The sequence below is a fragment of the Rousettus aegyptiacus genome, unplaced genomic scaffold (assembly GCF_014176215.1).
Source record: "Rousettus aegyptiacus isolate mRouAeg1 unplaced genomic scaffold, mRouAeg1.p scaffold_m13_p_1, whole genome shotgun sequence".
NCBI lineage: Eukaryota > Metazoa > Chordata > Mammalia > Chiroptera > Pteropodidae > Rousettus > Rousettus aegyptiacus.
This window is the reverse complement of record NW_023416284.1, coordinates 44,309,263-44,335,080: the sequence shown is the minus strand read 5'-3', so window position 1 is coordinate 44,335,080 and position 25,818 is coordinate 44,309,263. Positions and strand designations below refer to the sequence as shown.

At 40.0% G+C, this 25,818-nt stretch overlaps 1 protein-coding gene across 7 annotated transcripts in view; it reads right to left on the bottom strand.

The window, feature by feature from the left end:
* Nucleotides 1-25,818, bottom strand: part of DNAJC6 (DnaJ heat shock protein family (Hsp40) member C6) — a 130,537-nt gene that overhangs the window by 35,453 nt on the left and 69,266 nt on the right. For all 7 annotated transcript variants that reach the window (XM_016159151.2, XM_016159149.2, XM_016159150.2 and 4 more), the window contains exons 2-4: nucleotides 4,597-4,747; nucleotides 3,461-3,510; nucleotides 3,215-3,363 (exon numbers count right to left, since the gene is read on the bottom strand). In XM_016159151.2, coding sequence (XP_016014637.1) covers nucleotides 3,215-3,363; nucleotides 3,461-3,510; nucleotides 4,597-4,747 — 350 coding nt within the window. The remainder of the gene's footprint in view (nucleotides 1-3,214; nucleotides 3,364-3,460; nucleotides 3,511-4,596; nucleotides 4,748-25,818) is intronic.

Below are 25,818 nucleotides of genomic sequence, written 5' to 3'. Positions count from 1 at the left end.
TACTAAGAAAACTGCTTTTTTGATTATTGCATATTATCCTTATCAACCTATGATAAGTATAAAAGCAAATCAAAATACAGAATGATGCCATCAGCAAACAAAATCTTCCTGGAAACAGGACGCCTATCTTTGCCACTACCACCTGTATCCCCAAATATACATCACACAATAAAAATGTAAGGTGACTGAGTTTAGGTTTTAAGGCATGGAGATAGATATAAACAGAGCTGCATGCCTGTGAGTCTATAAATAAGACCAGTCTCCTATTTGGTCTTTTCCAGCACTCGTATTTATGAAAGACTATCATATACACTTATTAAAACAACACTTAATTGCAGACCTAGCACTCTACTGACCTAAAAGGAGAAAGAATTGTTCTAGTCTTCATGAACTGCAGGATGAGAAGCAACAGAACCATTCTAATGTAACGAGATTCAAACCAATTCACGATGTTAGTAATGGGGAGAGAAGGGTGTAGGAACTTGAAAACAAGCCACATCAAAAACAGAGCTAAAATGGACATACTAAAGTTTTTGGACTATCTACCTGATATGCAACCAAGGGTTGCAGGAGCTAGGTCAGAGGGTCTAGTTTCGTTCTGGAACTATCTGGAAAGGGCTAAAGACATTGTGGAATCCTGTATCCTCAAGAGAATGAATTGGGAAAGCCTTGTGGTATGTAGAAATCCTCCCCTTAGCAAAGTTAGGCTAATGAAGAAGTGGCTGGGGGGTGGCAGTGGGTGGCTTTTTAGGGAGAGGGAGCAGTTCAGATAAAAAGACAGTGTGTGTCTCTCCTGGTAAGAGCATGGGGTTTGGGGACAGCAGGAAACAGTGAGAGATGAAGCTGGGGAAGCAGGCAGAAGCCAGATCATGAAGAATCTCGTAAGACACGTTCTACAATTTGCACGGGGAAAAAAATAACCCCATACCTTTCCCCTACTCAAGGCTTACTTCATACTTCAAGATCCAGCTCTCACTGCTGTCTCCCTTCATTAAATTCACTCAGAAGATATTATACATATTATTTGCATTTGTCCCAGGTTATTGTATTTAGAATGTCCTCGATTCTCTCTCCAACTAGGCTTAAGTGCCTTGAGAACAAGAACTAAATATTTCTTTTATATCTATGTGTTTAACAATTCTTGACATGTTCATTCTTCTGAGAAACATTTTAGTCATGCCAGGCATTATTCTAGGTAGCAAATAAAATAAACACGCTTCCTGCCCTTCTAGGGCAAGTGAGAGCAGCCTGCGGCAGATGTAATTCAATATGTAATTCCTGGTTCCTTTGGTAGATTGTTAAGACTGATCACAAGATATGTAGTTACACCAATAGATACCTTTCTTTAAATATCTTTATATTGACTGCTTTTACAAATACTACCCAAAGAGATATCTTCATATGTATGAATGCTTCTATAATGATATTATATCTTTACTTCCTGCGTAAAAATGTTCAAGACTATAACAGATCTTCCAAGATCAAACAAAATTTCTACGAAACATTATGCAGGATGTTCCACAGTCCTTCAGTTATAAAAAATGATGGCACTGATCTTCAAACAAGAAAAGAAAAAATCAATTCAAAAGATTTGCATCTGAGTTAGAAATAGAATATCTACCCACATTTTTGCTTGACATTAATTCACTTGTCCTGAATTAGGTAATAGATGGAACAAGAGTTGGAGGGGCAGATAATCCTAGAAAATTTTAACAAGCTGCATTATAGAATGGCAATTTAGACCAAACCACTTCAGAACAGTTTTATCAGTTCTCAGAGAGTGGTCCCCAGGGTGACAAAGGAATAGCATCCAGGAAGTTGTTAACAATGCTAATTCTCACCACATCCATCCTGCTGAATCAGAAATGTTGGGCCTAGTGTTTAACAAGCCCTCTAGGTGATTCTGATGTACACTAAAGTTTAAGAACCACTGGGTCACCTCTTTTTATTTCAGGAACACTAAGGAAAGAGTCTTTAACAAAACTCTCCCTTATCTTACTGAACATTAGAGAGCATACAGATCAACCTGTTCATATTTTTTACTGATCTAGAAACGGAGGCCCAGAGATTATCAATGGCAACTGAAATCTGGAGCTCAATGTGTTCTGGCATCAAAGCTGAAATTCTAGATACACAGCATGGATAACGAGCTACCATTTTACATATTTCAAAGCAAGTTTCAATTTTAAAGGGTCCAATGTATAGAGAAAACTCTTTCTATTTACTAGCAGATCCAGATGTAGTTGCAGAACCAATCACAGATAAAGACTAAGTCAAAATATTTAAAGATGTTCTTGCACGAGAAAAAGCCTTATTTTAGTGAGTAAATCAAGAATTCAGTAGCCAGAAATACCAGGCTTGACAACAGATTCAAATCAAAACCAGCTCTCATAGCTCCTTAACCAGCCCCAGAGCAGGAAGATTTCTCTACCTAGTTCCAAAAGCTCCTTAAGAGGACAATCCAGCTTTTCCACATGATACAATCAGCCCAGGGTAATGGTTAAGAACACAAGCTTTAGACTCCTTACTAGTTGTGTGGTGGGCAAGCTACCTTACCTCTTTGTGCCTCAGTTTCTCCATCTACCTCAGAGAACTAGTGAGAGAATTTAATGAGATATTGCATGTAAAGTTCTTGGCACAGTGTATGTGCTCCATAAGCATTGGCTGCTACTCTAACTACTATTATTAGTAATAGTATTACCAAACCTACAGCATAGACTGTTTATGTGCTATGTTCATTTATGAAAGAAGCATTCTTACTGAATGTCAGAAAGCTATTTCCATTAATACTGGTGTGTCTGTATTGGTCTAGCCTCACTGACTCATCATGATGCCCAAGTAGAAATAAAGAAAGATTACAGGCATAATTAGTGTTACAGTATAAAGGTGGCCAAATGCCTTACATAGTATTTCAATCTCCATCTGAGCCTCACGGCAATGTGCCCTAACAACTGAGCAACAACCACAATTAATTCGAGGCCCTAAATTAGATATTTCACTGACAGATAAACTTTCCTGCAAATGTCTTCCACCCAGAGAAAATCTTTAGAATATCTCGTTACAGCCTCGTTAATATTTTGTGGCTAGAAATGTCCAAAGTTTATAGTTTTTCATCTTTTTGTATCTAAGGGCAAAGGCTTTGAGGATAGCTCTTAAGAGAAAAAATACCCCATTATGTCTTCAACTGTGTGATCCCAGAGCTAAAATTCCTTACCCTGCTATGAAACTTGGCAGTTCGATAAGACTTAGGTGACAGATTGTACACCGTGTAGTGGTCGAGATGTCTGGAATCCAAAAAGCTTCGAATGTCATCAACCTGATTCCTGAATCCTATGTCAACATTGTCCAGAGGAAAGGACATCACTGGGAGGGTCACACAGAAAGAAAATAGGTTAAACAGGTCATGATGGGCAGCAATTAAAAGCTAAGTTTGAATAGTTAATAAACACGAGAAACTTACCAATAATTCTGGAGGTAACATAAGTGAAGTCTAAATCTCCCTTCGTGTAGCTAAAAGCAAAACAGGAAAGGGCATTCATTAAATTGATCCAAATACGCCAAGATTTCTCTCTCAATCTCTTGCCCACATCACCTGGGACAGCTCCAGTCTAGCTGGCATATTATAACTTCCCTCAAGGCTTTCTTTCTAACAAGGAAGCACTGTTGAGAGAAGACAGCTCACACCCTAAATCTACCACTCCAACTGGTACACCCCAATACACTTTGTAGATGCGGCTTTATAAACAGAATCCACTCAAAATAAAAAACAATGCTTATTTATTAACACTGATTCCTTCAACCTCTTTGCCTATAGGGAAATAGCTTCGGTTAGCAGCTAGGAGGTAGGGGAGAAAGAGATGGAGAAAGAACAAAGGACATCCTCTTTCTGCCTACCAAGCCCTAGTTGGGAATTAGAGGTAACGGGTAAATTTTACCTTTAAACAAGGATTAAAATTTTTAAGATATTGTACTTGACATCTCAATTTCTGATTTATAACTACACATTGTGAAACTTAAAGTGACCCTAGAACTTTTTAATAAGTAAGAATAAAGAAAGAATTCATAAGGCCTGCTTGTAAAAGTTTCCATATAATGGAAGGGTAGAAAACTTCTCCTACTAAATAAATTTTAAAGCGCTATTAAGATTCAAAAACAAAATTCTGTTTTGACTGTAATCCATGAGTATTTCTTATTCAGATTGCAGTAACATTATTATCACATTTCATTCTCAAACAATCCAAAGACATGAATCTTACCAGGGTATAAAAGTAAGGCTCAGAGAGGGTAATTAACTTGCCTTAGGTCACATGGTTAACATGGGCAGATTATGCATGTGAACCCAGGATGTTGGACTCGAAAGCCAGGCATGGCAACCACTATAATCTTCATGGACCAATATGCTGAGTCCTCCCAGCCTATGCTGGTAGCTTCTGAAGGACTCAACATTATGGCTTCACTGACATTGCTCAGTCAACCAGATCCCATGCAATTACATCACAAAACTGACAGTCTTTGAGCCAGACAAGCAGCTGGCAGGTGACCAGATCTTTTAGGGGAACAGAGGTCCATCGACTCAACCAGGAAGAACATACATACCTGGTAACAGATTGTATAACTCTGGAAGATGTGTCTTTGAGGGTATCTTTCAAGTTATCCTTTAGGTTACTGAAGAGTCTTCCTGCACCTCCTTTCACCATGTCAAAGAGACCTCCCCCATAGCTGGGCTCCATGTCTGGAGACGAGGCACCTGCCAATGAAAAACAGAAAAGGAGGTGACGACACAGACTACACAGAAAACCAATCCTTCTTTGTTCCTAGACTGTCTTCGTGAGTCTAAGGCAAACATCCCCGGAACTTATGTCCCACTCTCAGAACTTATTGATTCTGGGTTACAGCGATGCCACTTGTCCTCAGAGACTAAGGCAAGTGCCTCCCTAAGTCCCAAGAACAGAAGCCTCCAGCGCTACCTGTCCAGTACTGAAGCCATTAGTCACACGTGCCAACTGAGCACGTGAAATGTGGCTCGTCCACATTGAAATATACAGCGAGTATAGAATACACACCAAATTTCAAAGCAAGCACCAAAAAAAAGAGGTAAAATATAATATTTTTACCCTGATTACATGTTGAAAAGATAGTATTTTGGATATATTGACTTAAATAAGTTATACTATTAAATTAATTTCAGTTGTTCCTTTTAACTTTTTTAACATAAATATCGGAAAAATTTTAATCATATATGTGGCCTTCATTACAATTCTTTTGGACAGTGGTGCTCCAGAGGGACTGCTGAGGAGCATCAGACAGCTTAGAAGTAAAAAAAAAAAAAAAAAAAAAGGGCGCCTCCTCTGCCCTTTGATGGAATTGACTGTGTTAGAAGACCCAAACCGTGGCTGTCCCTCAAAGTGATAGTTCACTTTCGTCATGGAAAAATATCTTTTGACGGTTCTTTATAACAGCTCTTAGGCCTGAAGAAGCATGGTGGTCCTTAGTGTAATTTGTCAAGTATTTCATGCTCTTCTCCCTCACATCTTCATGAAATTGTATTTGCTGGACCCTGTGGTTAGCTCTAGCCCAGAGTCTCTCAACTTTGGCACTACTGACATTTGGGGACAAATATTTCTTTTCTCAGGGGTGGGAGTGCTGCCCTGTACATTGTAGGGAGTTTAGCACCCTTGGCCTTTATCCACTACATCAAGGGTTCCCAATCCAGGGGCTGAGAACTGGTACCGGGTCTGTGGCCTATTAGGAATCAGGCTGCACAGCAGGAGGTAAGCAGCTGGCAGGCAGCAAAGCTCCATCTGTATTCACAGCCACTTCCCAGCACTAGCATCACCGCCTCAGCTCCACCTCAGATCATCAGGCATTAGATTCTCATAGGAGCACTAGTCCCCAGTGGCAAAAAGTTTAGGGACCACTGCACTTGATAGCACCAATAGCATCCCTCCCCTCTTACCCAGTTTTGACAACCAAAAAGATCTCATGACATTGGCAAGTGTCCTCTGGGGGGACAAACTTACCCCTGACTGAAAACCACTGCTCTAGCCTATGATATGTGAGTTAGGGTGTTATGTGTCACTTCCAGTACCACCTGGGTGTCTGAGTAAGAAGCTTTGTTGAAGAACTCCCACCTAACGTTTGATGAATATGCAGCATAGGGAAGAATTAATCCTTTGTTATTAGGAGCTACCTCATTCTCATTTAGGGATGTTCTTTACCACAGCACGGTTTAGCTTATAAAGACTGCCACAGTAAGGAAGTAGAAGGCTAATGTAAACAATGACCAGGTAGGCTATACAAGAACATGAGTCATTCTCACCAGGGTTCTGGACCCAGCCTCGCTACTCCTAACTGTGTGACCTTGGGAAGTCAGTCTTTCTAAGCCTTTTTCTTCCTGTCTGTAAAACAGAGATAAGAATAGTGCCAGCTTCAAAGGGGAAAGGTTAAATAAGTGCATATAAAGCTATTAGCATAGTTCCTAATATATCTAGGGGCAATAGATTATACTTACACTATTCTTATGCCACACTCCAAATTCCTATGTTGATGGTATTTTTCATTTTTGTTCACTTTTCAACTACATGATAGCAAAGGGCAAGATTGACATATATTCGTTTTATTAATTGCAATACTTATTGTGTACGATAAGAGGACAGATCTCATGTTAAGTGTTCTTACCAAAACACACACACACACGAACACAAGGGAACTTTCAGAGGTAATGGATGTGTTTAGTACATCGGTCATGGTTACAGTGTCATGAGCCTATACATATGTCCAATCTCATCAAGATGTATACATTAAAAGTGTATAATTTTTGTATATCAATTATAGTTTAATAAAGCTAAAAAATTAATGGCAAGGTTAATTAACCAAGCACAATGTATAGAACTTATTCTAACTAAAATGTAAAAAAAATAATGAAATTTATGGGATAACTGGAATTTGAACACTTACTGAGAATTTAATATTAAGGATTTATTGTTAATTTTAAGGTATAATAATGATATTATAGTTATTAAAAATAGTCCTTATCTTTTAGAATACTGAAACATTTATGAATAAAAATTACAATCTTAAAGATTTTTTAAAAAATAAAAAAGAATATAATACTCAAGTGATAATTATAACTGTTAATACTTATATAGTACTATATAGAATCTGCTAGATATTATTCTAAGCATTTTATCTATATGCACTCATTTACCCATAGCATACCTATGTGGTAGGTAATTTTATTACCCTATTTCCTCGATCAGGGAACTGAAGCACTGAGGTTAGGAAATTTGTCTAAAGGTATACAGCAAGTAATTAAATGGCGAAGTTGGAATTTGAGCTCTAAATATCCTTTCCAACCACATCCCTCTTTCTTCTCCTAGTACTACCCTGAATTTAATATTTATCATTCCAAATAATTTCTTTAGACTTTTGTTACACACGTAGGTATCCATATTGTTCTCCATACTTCCATGCTATAGAAATATATGCATATGGTTTTTTGTTTGCAACTTTTTTCACTCCCCATTGTTTAACATTCATCTATGCTGGCACCACATGTAACTTTCGCTCACCTAAAGTATGCATCCATTACCCACTAAGGTTGGACACCAAGGTTGCCCACTAAGATGAACACTAAAGTTGCTTGCTAAAACAAATAATTCAGTTAATAAACACATCAATGTGATTACGTATGGAAGATTCTCTTTACGCTATATTTAGGAGTGAAACTTGCTAGTAGATGGGATATGCACATCTTCAAATTTCTAGATATTGACAAATCATTTTCCAGAGTAGTCATATGAGTTAAAACTCTTACTAGTAGTTCATATGAGCTCCCTCACTCTATATTCTTCTTAACACTTGATTTTGTCAGATTTAAAATTTTTATAAATCTGGCAAGTCTGAAGCAATATCTCCCTTTTGATCTTATTTTGTGATTTCCTCAATTACTAGTGAAGTGGCTTATTTTTTATTGTGTTTATTGCCATGACAGCGGTACTTTAAGCCATACTTGAGGTACCTATTATACTCCTACATGCCACTTAGATGTTCATATGTATACCTACAAATACATGTTGACTGTTACGTACTTCTATCCTGTGCTGCCTCAGTCACTATCAGGCATCTATTTGAAAAGGAGGCTCTATTAGAAATTGCAAAGAACAATCGATGCTGATGAATAATCAATGAATGGACAATGAAAAAACATTAATGATGTCTACCACTTACTGAGCTCTCCTGTGCACCAAGAACTTCACTTGGACTTTTATGTCAGTACATTTTCATACAGTGGGAGAGGGAAAGAGTTTATGATGTCCATTTTATAGATGAGGAAATGGAGGCTTAAAGAAAGGGAAGCAACTCACCTAAGAGCTCAGCTAACGAATTGTAAAGCCAGGGATTCAAACTCAGACCTGTGCAATTCCAAGTCTATGCTACTTCTACCATTTTGCACTATTCTGCAGCTCCATATCAGCACCCGATTCTAACAGCTATAATCAGGATGATCCTTACCTGCCTTATACACAGCCCTCCCTCTCCTATTCCCTGATCTTTTCCACCTCCCACCTGTATGCCTTTCATCTGGTGGTGCTCAGCAGCAGATGTGCCTTAACAAGCAATCTCATAAATCACTGCATCTGTCAGACCAACCAAACCAATCTCTTTATGTAGGAGGTCGGAGCTTCTGTCACCCCCACTGCTTCATGGCCCTCAATAAAATGCCAGGAACTGGTCTACTGAGCAGCTCCACAAACAAGGTCTAGAGCTACAAATCTGAGAATGTTCTCTTAGGTTCTGTTCCCCTGTGCCATAGGGCACATTATCTCCCTTTAAACATACTCCCATGTAAAAATCTGTATTGTGTTTTCATTTTAAATATAGCAAGGACAGAGCAGCATAAAATGATTATAATTCCCCCATTTCTAATGTAAGTTACCCTCCAGCCAGAATATCTTTCTGATATATTATTGTTCTAAGAGATGACACCAAATTGATGATTCAGACCTCTGACTCTCAATTTCATGCTGGAACAGAATTCCAAAGCACCAACCTATTAAAAGATATAAATATCCTTGATTATCTAAAAATCAGACTCTCAACATCACTCAGGCTGCAAAATCTGCTCATTAGAGCCTTGGAACCCATCAGAAACCAGAACTATTTGACAGAGTCCATCTGTACTTTCATATATCCAAATTATATGTCAAACTAGCCAGGACACAAAAGAGAGAAGGATATCTGATTTTGCCCTAACGATTCTTTTAGATAGGTATTCTGGGTTTTCCTGATGAGCTACTGAGGGCCACAGCACAGATTCTCCAAAGGATAGTTGAGCCTCGGCTAGTTGAAAAAAAGGACAGAGAGGTTTCAAAACACGATACAACAAAGAGGAAAATGGTGCAGTCAGAAAGTGATGTAGAAAAAAACACAATGATTATAGATCAGAGGTCAACAGACTACGGCCTGTGGAGCAAATCAGGTCCGCTGCCTATTTTTGCACAGTCTGTGAAATAAGAATGGCTTTTTCATTTTTAGATGACTGAAAGCCATCGAATGAAGAATAAGGCTTAATAAGGTGAAAACGATATGCAGGTCAAATGTTAGTGTCTATATGTAAAGTTTCATTGGAACACAGCCACGCTCATGCCTTTGCATCTTGTCTATGGCTGCTTTCATGCTCTGACAACAGAGCTGAGTAGTTATGACAGAGCCCTTACAAAATCTGATTTACTACCTAGCCCTTTATAGAACATCCCTGACCAGATGGTTAAGACTTGCATTTTTAGGAATCCAGCCCTTGTCTCCTCTGACACATTTCTAAATGCTTCAGCCAAAATGGCACCCAGTAGGAAGAACACAGCCTGGGATTAACAAGGGGTCTTCAGTAATTTGAAGGTCTCAGAGGGTAGGAGTGAGGGGGACAGCGTCGAGAGAGCCTGAGAGTGCCATCCAAAGAGAAAGATCCAGATCTGTGCCTCTAAAGCTCCAGAAAGGTTCTTGGTCTATGATATCTTGTCTTTTTAAAATCTAAACCCACCTGAGACAAGCATCAGAGAACCACACCTCACCTTCCCCCACCTATCATTTCTAAGGGTGTAATAAACAAGTTTCCTTGGGATTTCTAATGTTTAGAGACTACAAGCAGCATTCAATCCCTCTCAAGTCATGGGAACTCACCAAATGTATAACCTGATCAGTTCCCACTTACTCAGTGACATAAACTTTATATCTCCTGGGACAGAATCTCTGCTTCCCATTGGACTGTTATTTAGGTGTTTGTTCATTTATTTAAATCAAGCTTCCTTCCAAAAATGATGAGGTGGTTTAGTAGTTATTTGGAACAAAATATATTTTTAAGAAGACCAGCACAAATGTTAAGGCTGGTCTTGATTGCCTTAACGTAACAGGAAATATAGGAAAAGTTAAGTGTGGCTACTTTTCATAAACATCTTATTGATTTGTCAGCCATGGGTAAAACACCATGAGAAATACAGTGAAAGAGGAAGGAAATGTTGACAAAGGCCTTTACCTGGAGAGTCTATAATGCACAGTGGTTATTCCCCACATATGCTCCTATTGCTCATACAATATAAGTGCCCGGGACACCCTCGGCTGCATATAATTCCACTTGGTGACCCCTATGAAGGGGTGCTCCTCCATAAAGTACTGTGGTTTAAAAAAAAAAAAAAGGATGGCATGTAAATATTTAGCAAAAAGATGTTCATTGAGGTGTTATTTATAATGGCAAGGGACTAAAAATTATTATTATTATTCCACATAATTAGCTGTTAAATCACTCTGTAGAGGAGTACAGATGCTCATGACAAACGGCTAAGTAAAAGTAAGTAGAATATAAAATACACACAGTATAATCTCATTTTGTAAGAGAAAAATATTTGAGTTTAAAGAAAGAATTCATAGGATTTAATAACCACAAAATAATAATAACAACTCAAACTTACTGAATGCCTACTATGTACTAGGCACTGATCTAAATTCTTTATATGTAGTATTTCATCTTTGCAATCACCTTATGAAGGAGATCCATTGCTATTCCCCATTTTACACATGAAGAAACCAAGCAAAGTCACATCGCTGACTCACCCCAGGTCCCACACTTAGCAAGCCAGTATTAGTACCCAGGCAGGCTGCACCAGAGTCCAGGCTCTTAGCTGCTAAATTTTCAAAATAGTTATAGCAATTACACCTAGGTGAGCGAATGATGACTGATTTTTTGTTCATTTGCTTGACTATAATTTCTAAATTTTGTATATTTTACATTTATTAGTTTTACAGCTTAAGGTGTTATATAAAATAAAGACAACAGCCAAGTGCTATGCTATTAAAACTCAATACGTCCTTCCCTCAGTATCTATAGAGACCTCCCTCTTCTGTACAAAATTCATCCTAGTCCATGATCACACAGTCTCTCAGCTAGCCTGTGAGGTCTGGCAAATGCTGCCCATAGCCCTCAAGTAAACTCATGTGGATGATTAATTCCAAGTAGGCTAGGAACTTGCAAGGAAGATCCTTTAGTGCCTGACTCTTTTTCTAAGACCTGAGACCCTGCTTTGTAATGGTAGTAACTGTCTCAACTCTGATGTAAATGCTCCAGAATACCCAGTATATTAAGGACAGGGAAGAGAAGGGAAAGGACTCTTGGTAACAGGTTCAAGCTCTTAGAACATCAACCATCCTCAGTTCTCTGAACCTCCACAAAGACACTACCTCAGAGCATCCCCTTTCCCATTTCTAGAAAGTCTCTGTTATGCAGCTCTAGTAACTGTGAGTTATTATTCCATAGTGTTCGGGATCAGCCTGTATAAGAGATGACCAATAATCTGAATTTTGGCATGACGATCTGTTCATCTTCGTGCTCCTTTTCACCAATAAGGCATTTTCCTTGGCGGTTATGTGTCATAATGCTACAAATGTCCTTTTCCGACATCTATAAAGTTGGCAACTGCAGGACAGAAATTTCCAAAACTAAAGGGACCTTGCAGAGATGCACCATTAAGCCCCTGTTCTGGAAAATGCTATTTCTTCTCCACAACACTTGGCAAGGGGCAAAGAATCAGTGTCATCACCACAGAAGGCTTCATCATCCTTGTTTATAACACATGTTTTAGCTCTTGGCTTCACACAACTACAGAAAATAGATCACATGGGGACAACAACTAGATATATCATGGGAAAGCCCATTGCCTTGGCTTCCAGAATCAATGACAGCTTAAACCTCATTCCCCATTCATCTTACGTCACGGAAGCTTAGAGAAAAGAGGGTGGACTGTGTGGAGAGACATCTCAGACTGGAGACTTAGTTTTCCCACTTAAAAATTGTGTGACCTTAAGCATAATATTTTACTCCTCCGAGGCCTCTTCTCCCTTTATATATTAGAACATCTTCAGAACAAAAACATTTCTACATGCCTCAAGGTATCAAAACGATCAAACGAGACCATGTATGTGAATGTGATTTTTAGGTAGTGAGATTTTCTAAAATCATCAGAAATTTTTATTTTAATTCTTAGAAATTCAGCTCTCATGTAAATGTGTCACTGGATTGACTACTTGCCATAGAATGTCCAGAAATCCAACTAGAAATAACAATTTCACCGAAAAAAATAAAATAGTGAAAAAAATATCAACATTTCCTATGTCAACCATGGGACAAAATCACCACAGTCAAACTAGGACCTTTAAGTCAGCTAGAACTGGTTTGGTTTCAACTTTTGCTACTAGCTGGATATATATCCTAGAGAAATTAAGTGACAGATCAAAGTCTTGATTTCCTTATCTGTAAAATGGAAGCATTCATAGAATATCACATAGGATCCTGGTGAGGATTACATAAAACAAAGTTCTTTAAACCTTAGCATAGCGCCTGGTGTGTTGTAAGCACTTAATGAATGATAGCTACCAGGTGGCTCTGGGGAATAGAAAGAATAAAGCTATGAAAAATGCTGTCTCCAGCAAAGTTAAGCAGCCTTACAAAAAAAAAAAAAAAAAAGGCCATGCTCTTTGATTTCAGGATTGACAAAGCCAAATTGTAAATGTGTACAAGGACAGAATCTCTTCTTAGAGTTTCCTATAGCATACTGAACTCTTCACTTTTGATAGTTCAGAATCACATATTTTTTTAACAGAGGTTAAAATTATAACTCGTAGCTCTAAGGTTTCCCTTCTCATCTTAAAGTAATTTGATATGATATATGCTATTTGCACGTGGTACTGGTTTTTGAAATATTGAAATATTTCTGTACTATTTAGCATGTATAAGCTGTTAAAACTACAATTTACTTGATGACATTGCCCAGAAGCAGCCCTAGACAAGGACAGGTCTGGCAGCTGCTCAACAGACCAAGGAAGCAGACACACCCGAGCATATGCAGCATCCACCAATGGCTCCAGAGATGTTCAGCACTGGCAGGCACTGGCCATGAGCAGGTGGTACCAATGATTCAGGCATTGAGGGTCCAAACCAAGTAGGAAGCACTGGCGTTCAAGTGCATCACAGTCCTGACAAGGCAACAGCATGTTCAGCCCTTCTTCGGCTAGAATAAGATGCCAGGGCTCTCACGACAATTCAATGGGAAGTTGATGGAAGAAACTGATGCCATTCCCTATTTCAAACCATGACTCAGAAATGAGGATCATTTAGCGAGTGACAAGGACACTCTGAACAATGTCCAAAATCAACAAAAAAATTGGAAATTAGAATGGTAAATAATTTGCACTATAAATATCACCTGGTAAATGGTTTTATACGCATGTGAATATTTGTTTAGAAAGTAAAAGGTGGCTGTACCTTACATTATATTAATTTACGTTAGTGTATCAGTTGCTAAATATTTTATTATCACTCCTGATACCATTAAATCAATCAGCGCATACAGTATTTCTATACCCACTTTGCAGGACTTCGATGAGAGGAGTGGCCCCAGTTCCTTCCCAGGCTACGTGGTTATGGGAGAATCACAGGCTCAGGGCCTCAAAAAATATAAACAAGGCACTGAATTAGATGGTTCCCTAAGTCCCCTGAGTTCTAAAAGCCTCTGACACTATTATCATTGTGAAAAGACCATCTGTGAAATGGCACTCTGCTAAGCGGCTTCCATAAGCTGCTAAATCAGGCCCTCACAACTAAGCAAAGTGGTAGGTGGGAGTCTCACTAAGGAAACTGAAGTTTTCGGAACAGTCGAGACAGAATGAGATTGGACCTACATTTGGATTCAAAGCCTCTGTACTTATCTACTTTGCCTCTGTACTTTGCCTCTCATGCCCCCATTCTCCCACCTCACTCTGCACCTCCGTCCTAGGATTCAGAAGAGTCTGACTTGTATTAGAATTATTTGTGAATGAGTCTGACTTCCCTCCCCCAGAGACTCTGGCTCTATATCCCATGCTTCTTCACATCCCTCTAAAATCTTAACACAATTCCTGGCACATAGTAAGCACTCAATAAATGAATGTGAAACTGGGCTGCTGTAGAATGTGAGAATCAGGGAGAAGATGGCAGGGATAGCTAGAAAGACCAAACAGATCAACCTTGGCAGAGACCTAGTCTTTGCCTAACTGTAGGCAATAAATACGAGCAGATGCTTTTGCTATCTCCTCACATGTCTCTGAATTTCTGATTGCAGAACCTGTGTCTTCCAGCACCCCCTGAGCTTGCTTGCCTAAGGCATAGGTATTTCGTAAAACTCAACCAGAGTGTTATTGTACAGATGCGAAGCCCAGGGAGAAATTTTTATCTTCCAACAGATAAGAGGAACTAATTAAGTAACCATTCCTAGCTTCTCTTTCCCAAAAAGATCCAAGATGTTTTGAAAAATGATGAGTAGAAAGAATAGGAAGTACAGTCAAAGTGAAGACCACATTGAGACCAAAACTGACTCTGTGTAGAATAAGGGCAAGGCACGGTGGCCACTAACGGGCTGTCGATGCTAGGGAAATTCCAGGTAACATATTTGGATGTAACATATTTATCCCTTCATGGAGCACTGGAATCAGGCCACAATTGCCAATCCAAACTCTAGCCAATAAATGCTCATATAAAACATATGGATATTGTTTAATATTATTTGCCAGGGAAATAGATCTCTATAAGACAGCTTTAGCCTCCAACCCTTGGACCAAATAAAGAGGTTCATCATTGTGAAACAATAATGATCAAATCAATTTAAAGAAATGAGAATCTACCTCACCCCCACCACTCCAATGGAACTCTGAAGAAATAGAAAGAGTTCTGCTTACTACATGGCCTCTTAACTCCAGGAAGGAAGGGACCATCAATTTTTTTTCTCCCTTATCTAACCAAAAGGTCAGGGCTTGAACTACATTAAATGGACTATGACATTTCCCTCTAATTACCAGCGTGTTGCCTGAAACAGAGAAAACGTCCTCATTGTCATCTGACCCTGTCCATAATGGAAGACAGAGATAACAAAGGACCAATGGCCCACTTAATGAATACTGCAAAGAAAAATCCTCTTTCCAACATTTCAGTTTTATCTAATGAGGAAAGGAGAGAGAACAGAGGTCTCAATTGGTACTGAGAGAACCCTTGTAACAACCCTCCCAAATGATCTCCAGATAAACAGAGAATCTTAGCAAAGCACTGTTTGTTATGCAATTAAGCTCTAAGTGACATTTCTCAACACCTCCTTCCAACAAGATTGCCTTCCTTTAGCTCCTTCTGGGTAGAAATTCTGGAGCTGCTAGTGCAATCAGACTTCTTAGAGGAAGATCTAATCATTTCTCTCCAGAGGAGCAGTGCCAGAGGAGCATGGACAGGCACTTTGATGAACAAGATCAAGGTCAATATATACATACTACACACTACACACAACATACACACGTGGTCCGCATCTGCCAAAGGAGCCTTACTACATGCTAAACCCTATGCTAGGAGCACACGGTATCCCACACAATAAAACTGAAAGGTATTTTTGCTCTCGATTTTCATATAAGGAAACTGTCTCAAAGAGGCAGATTCACTCAGGGTTTCTTAGATCGGATATACCAAATATCTCCATGACGCCATGCATTTTTCATTTCTTCAGACACAGTGAGATACATAAACAGCCACAAAGGTGAAGTTCTGCTCAAACAATGAGAGGAAGCAACTCAGATTCATAACATTTTAAATACTCAATGGAATATCAGCAATGTATTCTCATGCCTCAAATGACACCAGGAAGATAAAATAATTTTCCCCAATCATTGCTATGATTAACTTTTTTTAAAAACAGCTTTATTGACATATATAACATTGACATACAAAAAAAGTTGCACATGTTTAAATGGAAAACATTTGTAAGTTTTGACATGTATATGTGGATGTGTACACACACACACACACACACACACACACAATTTAACTCTAAAGCCTGTGGGCCTCTCGCCATATCCTTGTATAGAATCCAGCCTTGGAGAAGATAAGACAAGCATATAAATCACCACAAAATGCCATCGGTGGTCCCATAAGGCTGTCTATCTTGTCATGGCCATTCTCTGCAAAACTCTGTACTGTACGAAGAAATAGGAGCCATACTCAATTACTTGGGACAACTCTGAGTGAAAACTCCATGCATAACCATATATCACAGAGCACAAGGAAAAGATCATCTGATATGCAATAAAGAATCTTGCGCTTTTAGAGCTAGAAGTGCAACGGGTCAAGAAATCACACGCTCACGTGTGTGTGTGTGTGTGTGTGTGATCGTGAGGTTGAGGAGAGAGGAAGGAAAGGAGATACAATACAGAGAAGTGAATTCTGGTTTCTACTTTTAAAAAGGGTTTTAATTCAGATTTTAAAACATATATTATATGTATATATAGTACACGTTATTTTTGTTGTGTTTTGTTACATAACACATACAATATATATTTTATTATGTAATAATATATATATATATAATACAGAGGTCATGCATATTCATTATGGAAAATTGGGGCACATCAAAGGAATTATACTGAGAGCATTCTAGAAAGAAAGCAAACAGCATAGAAAAGAGGATGGGATTGGGAATGAAGGGAGAAAAAAAGAAAACCTAGACTAAAACCAGGGAGAGGCTTTGTGTAGTATAAAGATGGCAAAGCAAATAATTAACTCACTTCTTAGCACTTGAGTTCACTAAAATCATAGAAAAAGGAATTAAAACAGAAGAAAATAAAACAAGAGAACAAATAAAGGTAACCATTTTAGAGAACAATATATCTTTGTATTTTCAGTTCTGTGTTTTTGTGTATGTGAACATATACGTGGAAATAAGATTATATTATTTACAGTTTTATACCTGCCATTTTTCCTACTTAACACTAAAAAATATCTTCCAAGTCATTGATGTTTTTTCTCTAATAGCTCTCATAATGCTTTAACATAACTGTTAACTGAGTTTCTATTGCACAGACTCACCCAGTAATATATACACACACACACACACACACACACACACACACACACACACATACACATACACATATACATATGCATGTAAAATATAAAGTGGACAGGAGTTCAGAGGAGCTTACTTCCAGCTTGAGGGGATGGATGCAGGTGACTGGAAGCAGGAAAGAGGAAGGCTTTATGCAAGAGGTGGCATTTGAATTGCAGTTTGGGTAGAAGTGGACGACAGGGCATTTAAAGCTAAAGGAGAAGAGCAAAGGCCAAGAGACAACCAAGTCGAGGACAGACAGAAAAAGGAAAAGGATCAGAACTGAGCACCAGTTAGAACTGTACTGATGACTAAGAGCACTGAGAGATGGACATTACCACCCCCAGTAAACAGATGAGGATGGAGGGGAGGAAGGCGACTCAGACGGTAACTCATTCGTCTAAGGCACTGGGCTGGAACCAGAATGCCATGCTGTTTCGTCAGGGAACTGGGAGGAAGTAGAAGGTGTATTATAGAGAAAGGGAGGTGAGACTGGGAAGGTGAGTGGTCTTCAGGTCCCAGAATGATTGAAGGTCAAGCTAAAGAGTAAGAAATTTTACCTGCTCTGTATAACTGCTTGTGGGGTTTGGCTGTCACACTGACATAACAAATGACAAAAAAAAATGGTTATCAACAGATTTCCAAGAAGCTGTTCACAGAGCAGATTAATATTAATATTGCCTCAGATAAGTGGAATTCCCCAGGGAGAGCACACCTTTGAGGGCATATTTCAAAAGCCGCAATTCCATCAGAGGACACCTGAAGGAAATTTCAAGGCAGTTCCTTCAGCATTTAATTATTAGATAAATGTATTAGGAGGAACCTCTGACAGGCAGTCTATGAAATAAGTCGTGCCAAGAATAAAAATGCTCAATGAGGCAAAAGGAACTCAGAGTGAGGACACATGTAAATGCTAACTAAACAGGGAATGCAGAAACACTCTGAAGATGAATCCTGGGACAAACAAAAATCAAAACAAAACAACAGAAAACTCCTCACAGCAAGCACCCGGAAGAAAGTCTGCTACCTAAGTGCAAAGAGGACCCGCAACTCCTTCATTTCACTGGTCACAAGCACAAAGTTTCCGATGAGGAGTTGGCCTGAGGAGGCATTCTCATAAAAATCCAACCACTACCCTCTATCTAGCATGGGAAAATCAAACATGGAGCAGATTCTAAGTCAGCGATGGGGGCTGGGCCAGACTTGAAGACAACCTAGCTCTGGTCTTTGCACACGGCAAACATATGCTGAATGTCAAAAGCACACCCTAACCCTGCTGGGGAGTAGGTGGGTTCCTAGCCCCCCTCGGTACACCACTCAAAAATGTGGCCCCCTGTGTTACTTGCACCAAAGAGTTTCGACTCAACAATAAATGCTCCTGGAGAACCAGAAAAAGGGAAGAAGCATTTATACCAGCATGACATGGTTGAAAGGACAGAGCCTTTGCAAATAAGCAGGCCTGGATTTAGGATACCAACCCTTCTTCCCTACTACCTTTATAACAGTAAGCAGGCTAATTAATCTCTCTAAGCCTCAGTTTTCTCCACTGCAAAACGGGGGCAGAGATCTTCCTTCCATATATATGATGAAGTTCTAATGAGATGATGACAGAGAAGCATCTGTCATCTAGAAAGCAATCATAAATTGATTTGCCTCACATGCAAGCCTATTTTCTTATTCCCATACGGGAAAGTGAAAAAGATCCTACAGGCAAAACAACCATGAAAAAAAAACAAGAGAGAGAAAAGAAAAGAAACAAGCACTTGGGAAAGGTCTGCATCTAGAAAGTACTACATTCTTCCATTGAATCAGTGGACAGACCCACTTTCTACCTCTGACCTTATACAAAGAGAAAGCCTATGATAGATAGCTGCCTCACATAATCATCACAAGGATTACATCTACCATCTGTAAAAACATACTGCTGGCTACATTCACGACTTAGTATGTGGTAACTCAAGGTGAAGGGGTCTGCGGTGGCACTGCATTAACTAGAACATTGCTCACGATGGATCACCAACTGGGACTCTGAAATCCTTTCCTCGTCTGGAGATGTTTTATCACATGAGCATTGGAACTATATAAAGATCAGGTATCCAGGAAAGAGTCCTCAGAGGGAAACCCTCACCTGTGCTGTCTGAGGAAGGCTTACCAAGCAAAGGAAGGGGGTCCCCCTACCTGGGCTCCCATGTTAACTAGCTGCTCTGGATGTCCTTCTGGCTTAATAATGCTCCAATAATCCTGATAAGACTGGCTAGAAATGATGACAGTGGAAATCATAAAATAAAAACAAGATTAATGTTATGACCTCAATCTCGAGACCTGTTTCTTCATCCACATGAATATAATGGAAATGCACCAATGACAATGAAGCTAACATTGGCTGTTACCGAGGAGACAGATGATTACTTCCCTCGTATACTAGTTACCCAACCATCAAGAGTCTGAAGTCATGCTTTGGAGGGTCCATCACCATCATTTCAGCCACCTTCCCTGTCATCTACATGCTCAAGGGTAGCACATGTAACCGCTGTGAATCCCAGTTTACAGATAATAATTGTTAACTGAGATATATAACATAACTTTATATATAATATATATTTACACAAACATATATATGTATACAAGAAATGCTCAATGAGAAGTAGCCATAACCTCATCCCATCATCACCATCATCCCCTATGATAAGGAACCTGGAAGGGAACAAGAAAGAGCTGTGTGGCTTCTCTTCTGCAGGCTGCAGAAATGGCACCACATATGGCGCAGACAAATTGCTATACACCCATGGCTTTCCTGAGTTCAAGGTAGCCTCTGCCTCTGCTTGGCAATGACAGATGCAGATTCTAGTGTGACTTTTCTATTTCTTGCAGTCTGGTCTGTGTGGGTCTGTATGCTCTTGGGTCAGAGATTTACAGGCATAAATCCTCACCCAGCACTGAGAGATGGTATTACGGTCTCCACTACGGAGGAAGGAGGGGATTCTGAGACGTTGAGCAATGTGTCTGTGGCACTGACTACAGTGTATATTGGAACCAAGGTATCATGTTGTTTCCTCAGGGAGTTGGGAGGATGTAGAGCACGTGTTATGTGTTAAAGAGGGATGGGAGATGAGGAGGGTGAGTAGTCCTCAAATCCCAAAAGGCCTGAAAGTCAAACGAACGTTCAAAGGAGTACACAGAGTTATTTAGAAATATTTGGAGGGGTGTGGAAATGCTTTTGTTGGAAGCTGTGACAAGACAAAATTAATTGAGAATGAACAGAAATTGCTTAGTGAGAACAGAGACAGTGCTCAATTTATATCACGTCTGTACCAAGCGCCAAGCAGGATGCCTACCAGGGTAAACAGTCCAAAACAGAACACTGCATTGAACTGAATTAAATCTGTCAAGAAACCACAAACTCGATTTCAGCCTTAAACCAATTGCAATTGCACCGAAATGCTGCAAGGTAATAATGGCAGCAGCTGTCACTTGCTAACCACCTTCTGTCTACAGGGAACTGGGACTATGAGTTTTAGATCCATTATCCCACTTAATCACCACAATCATGTTGCCAAGTAAGTTCTATTACCCCCCTTTCTCAGATGAGCAAACTGAGGACCCAAGAGACAAATGTGGTCACACAGCCAGGGCTCTTGCCCACGTCTGTCTCACTCCAAAGCTCGTGTTCTTCTTACGACATTTTGCTGCTATGCACACACACGCACACGTGCGTGCGTGCACACATATCAGTTAAAAGCTTAAACCGTAAAAGGAAACAGTCAAACTAGAAAGTACTGCTAGAGAATAGAGAAGCCAGATCCTGGTCTGAGGTCTGCTCTGCATATGGTCTAAGGTTATTTTTAAGACCAGACACTAAGGAGAGAAAAACCACCAAATATCAGTTGCTTGGAAGGCACAAATGAATGAAAACTATCCTCCAAGACTCTCACAGGCAGAAGGGGAAAGCCAAGGCCCAGCTCTGATCATGGACCCTTGTGTGGATTTGGTGGTCACACAAAAGGATGGCGGCAGCAGCTGAAGATGCTCTTTGCTTATATGTGGAATCTTAAAAAAAAGTCAAATTCATAAAAACAGAGTAAAGCAGCGGTTACCTGCAGGTAGAGGATGAGAGGATAGGAGAGATGTTGTTTAAGGGCACGAAGACTTGCAATGAGTGGTAAATAGGTCCTAGAGATCAAATGCACCACATAATGGCTATAGACAACAATATTGTATTATATCGAACTTGCTAAGAGACTAGATCTTAATTATTCCAAACACAAAAAGAAATGATAATTACATGACGTTCTAGAAGTGCTATCGCCATAATGGCAATCATACCACAATATACAAATATATCAAATCAACATGTTGTTCGCCTTAAATTTACCTAACATTATGTCAAATATATTTTTTTTATAAAAATGTTCTTTCTTAAATTAGCCTCTTCTTGCTGCCCAATGCCACCCATCCTATGAGCACCTGCAGTCTTTCGGGTCAGCAGCTGCTCAGACTCTGATTTCCATGTTCACCTGCCACATGCATATAGCATTTCAGCAATGGCAGCAGAGACAGGAGAGGAGAAAGGCGAGAGCTCAAAGAACCAACATGTGAATATGCTCTCCATCTTCCCCAGAAAACCATTCTACAGAAATGCTTTTGCTTTGCAGACCTGTCCACTGTCAAGTCCCTTTAAGGTATGAAAGCACATTAATGCTGACAAACCCAGGGTCACAGCCTTCCTTGAGGCTATGGCTGACAGAGTTGATAAGTCATTAACACTGTCTGGTCTCCCCTTGGTGCCTTTTAGATCCAAGATAATATGATCAGAGTTCATCAGCCCTGAGATTTCAAAGATGAGCACCCACAACCACAAAAAAGTATCTTGGTAAAGGAGGGACAAGAAGAGGGGCTGAAAACAGGTGGCTTTCCATCATGAGTGATGTCCTCTGCAAAACCCAAAGAATGGTATAAAAGTGCATTGGTGGATGCATTTTAAAGGGCCAGTTTCCTTCTTTAACAGGAGAAAACAGGGCTACAGCTAGCTTATACGGAACCTTCACACCTGTTAGAATAGGGTGACCCAGCCCTTCCGTATCTGATCTCAGTCCCCACTCGACCCCTTAGACAAGCCCATTTGCACACAGCATAACTATACAAGCAAATGTGGCAGCCCTAGGGAGAACCTAATTTTCACTGGGCTCCCCTATGAGCCAGGTCTAAGTGAGATGCTTCACACACGCTGCTTCATTTCACCCTTACAAGGACCCTGCAAAAATGGCTAAGATGGTCCCTCTTTCCAGGTACCAAAATGAGGCTCAGAGAGGTTACGTAATCTGCCCAAGCTAAGAGGCCTAGTAGGCAGTGGTACAAGGGGTCCCTGGGATTAAATGCCAGGTCTGACTCCAGAAGGCAGAGATGCCAGACCACGGGATCAAAACAGCTTTAAAAATGCCTGTTTAAAAATGCAGAGTTCCTTATTTTTTCTGAATCAGAATTTCAGAGTGTGGGGCCCCAAATCTGCATCTTTCATCACCCTCTCAGGAGCTTCTGATAAACGAGGAAGTGTAACAATGTGGCCACAACCCTATGTCACACTTCCTCACTGAGAATAAACTGTCTTAAAGGAAGATGGGCTGGGCTTGGAGCAGGCAAAGAGAAGCTACCATTTACCCAGCACTTTTTTGTCTGTCAAGTGCTTCATGTATGTTATCACATTTAATCCTTACAACCTATTGGAAAGGATATTATAATGCCCATTTTACAGAGGAGGAAATTGAGGCTTATGAAAGTCGAATAATTCTAGACAGGTCACATATCTAACAGGAGATGAATCAGGTCCGCCTGGCTCTATCTAAATCCCACTCCCCTTCACTGTCCCAGTCTTCATTTCCCCTGTTTGACAGAGAGAAGAATAGGTCTCAGCACAATCGCCAACAGCGCATGGGTGAATGGACCTCAGAAAGAGCACCAAGCCTCACCCAAGAGAAATCAGGCAACAGAAATGGCTATGCCCCAGGTGTACCCAGCTCTCCCTGCAGCAGTCACTGTCACTGTGCTTCTCATAGGAGTGGAAGCCTGGATTAGCCACGGACAATGGAAGCAGCACAGGAGCATGAGTCCTGGCATTCGGGTATCTTCATTACCTGACCCATGAGGGTGACCAAAGCAGTTTAGGTTCTAAATACCTGTGTGCCCTTAAGCAGACGGCTTTCCCTATCAGGACAAAGTCTCTTTCTAAAACCAGATGGAGAAGTCAGCTGCTTTCCAAGGTTCCTTAACACTGGGTGACTCCACGATTCACAGACTCTATAAAATGTGAGTTAAATTGTGATGTATGCAATTTGCTACAGGGCAAAGCACTGGTGGGAGTCCCACCAAACTGAACATGGCATTTTAACTGGCACTAAGGGCAGTATCAGTCAAACAAAAGCGTTCAAATCTCCGTCAAGGCTTCTGTTTTCTGTTTCTGTCTGGGAAGCCCTGGTGAGAGGGCTGTTATATAATAGGTTGGTGAGCTGCAAATTCCTTCTGTCTTCTTTCCCTGAACTTGGCATTAATCTCAAACTGAATGACCACTCCCCACTCCCTGGTTGCCCTTTTCTGTAACCTTTAAACATCTGAATCTTGCCTTTTTAACTGACTGCAAGCTCCCAGAAGGCAAGCTGGCAAGGTTAGACAAGAAGATCGCATACACAGTACAAAGCACAGAGCTGTACGAGCATTCTAGTATTCTGCTACCAAAAGTAACAGTAACTAAAATCAGTTTGCATTTGAGTGCCTACTACATACCAGGCATTGTCCTAAATGCTTTACAACCCTATGAGGTGCATATTTTTACTATCTTCTATTTCGTAGATGTAGAAACAGACATAGAGAGGCTATCGTACTTGCCGAGGTCACACAGTTAATAAAGGTAAAATGTGGACAATCTCTCATACCATTTGTTGAATGAATACACACCTAGAGAACAGTTGGAGCTTGTGTTTTTGGCATCAGACAGACCTGGGCCCAAACTCTAGCTCGGCAAATGACTAGCTGTTTCTTTAGATGAGCTGCTTAAACCTTTCCATGCCTCAGTTTCTTCACCTGTAAAATGGGATAACAACACCTACCTTGTAGGGTTATTCTAAAGATCAGCGATAAACACTTCTAAAAAAAAAACCAAGCTTTCTGCCAGGCCTGGTCATTTCCTCATGTATCTACTAAACTGCTTGCTGGTAAAAGGCTTTGTGAAAGACGGTAGAAACACAGAAGAAAGCACAACTTCTGTCCTCAAGCTGCTCATAGTCTACTGACCAGACAAACATAAACAAAAGAAATATACTCTTTTTTGGGAAGGACAATGTTATATACAGGAGGTCCCTGGAACAAACAGAAGAGCGCCTAAAGACAAGGCAAGCTGAACAGAGTCTCTGCAAAGAGGAGCGAGGCTCACTGGGACTGATGGGAGGGGTGGGCAGTCAGGGCCATTCTAGTAGTTCATTAAGCCATACCCCAGGATATCAACTTTGACCCTGTTCTCATATCTCAGGTTTAACCTTTTAGAAAATACTGTCTAAGCTACTTTCAAATTCTATCCAGAATCCAAAATGTGTGTAGAACTCTAGCTTATCTAAAACTGAGTGGCAGGACATGGAGGAAAAACATCATATATAATGAATACACACACACACACACACACACACACACGACTACCTGTGGGGCAGGGAACAAAATATAGGGGGCAGGGATAGAAGCTGGATTTCTTTGAATACAACTTGTTTTATAGATTTGAATTTGAAACTATGTAAATACTCTACATAATTAAGCAACCCCTATAAAGTGAGAGCAAAATGAAGCAAATGAACCCAACTATCAAATAGAGAGAAACTATCTCAGGTGACTTCAAGACACAAAATAACTGTCTTAAAGTGAAATATACTCAGACTCTTCCCTCACCGCCCCCCCCCCCAAAAAGAAAAACCAAAAACCAAAATACCTTACAACTTTAAGCTGTTTTTGGTGGTAGTGTCGGTATTATTTTTTGACTGTGTATTATGGTAATAAGCAAATAAGCAAATACTGGTGCAACTGAGAACTAGGATTTGGGGGCATGGGAGAAAGGCAACAGTAAGAGATACTGATGTAAAAGACTGATGAAATTAAGTTTAAAAAATCATGTTCCTGAATATTAGTTGGAAGTATCATTATGAATGCATGATATATTTCATCTTTTAAAAAATTTGTTTCTAGCTCTGTCCATTAAAAAGAGCCAGGCACAAAGGCCAACCCAGCAGCAGGGAGCACTTGTCACACAAAGATTATGGTCTTGAAACACCACTGCCTTCGAAAAAGAACTAGAGCCCTTTGAAAAACGGCTGGTTCTAAAATTGAGTTGGAAAATGTCTAAGGT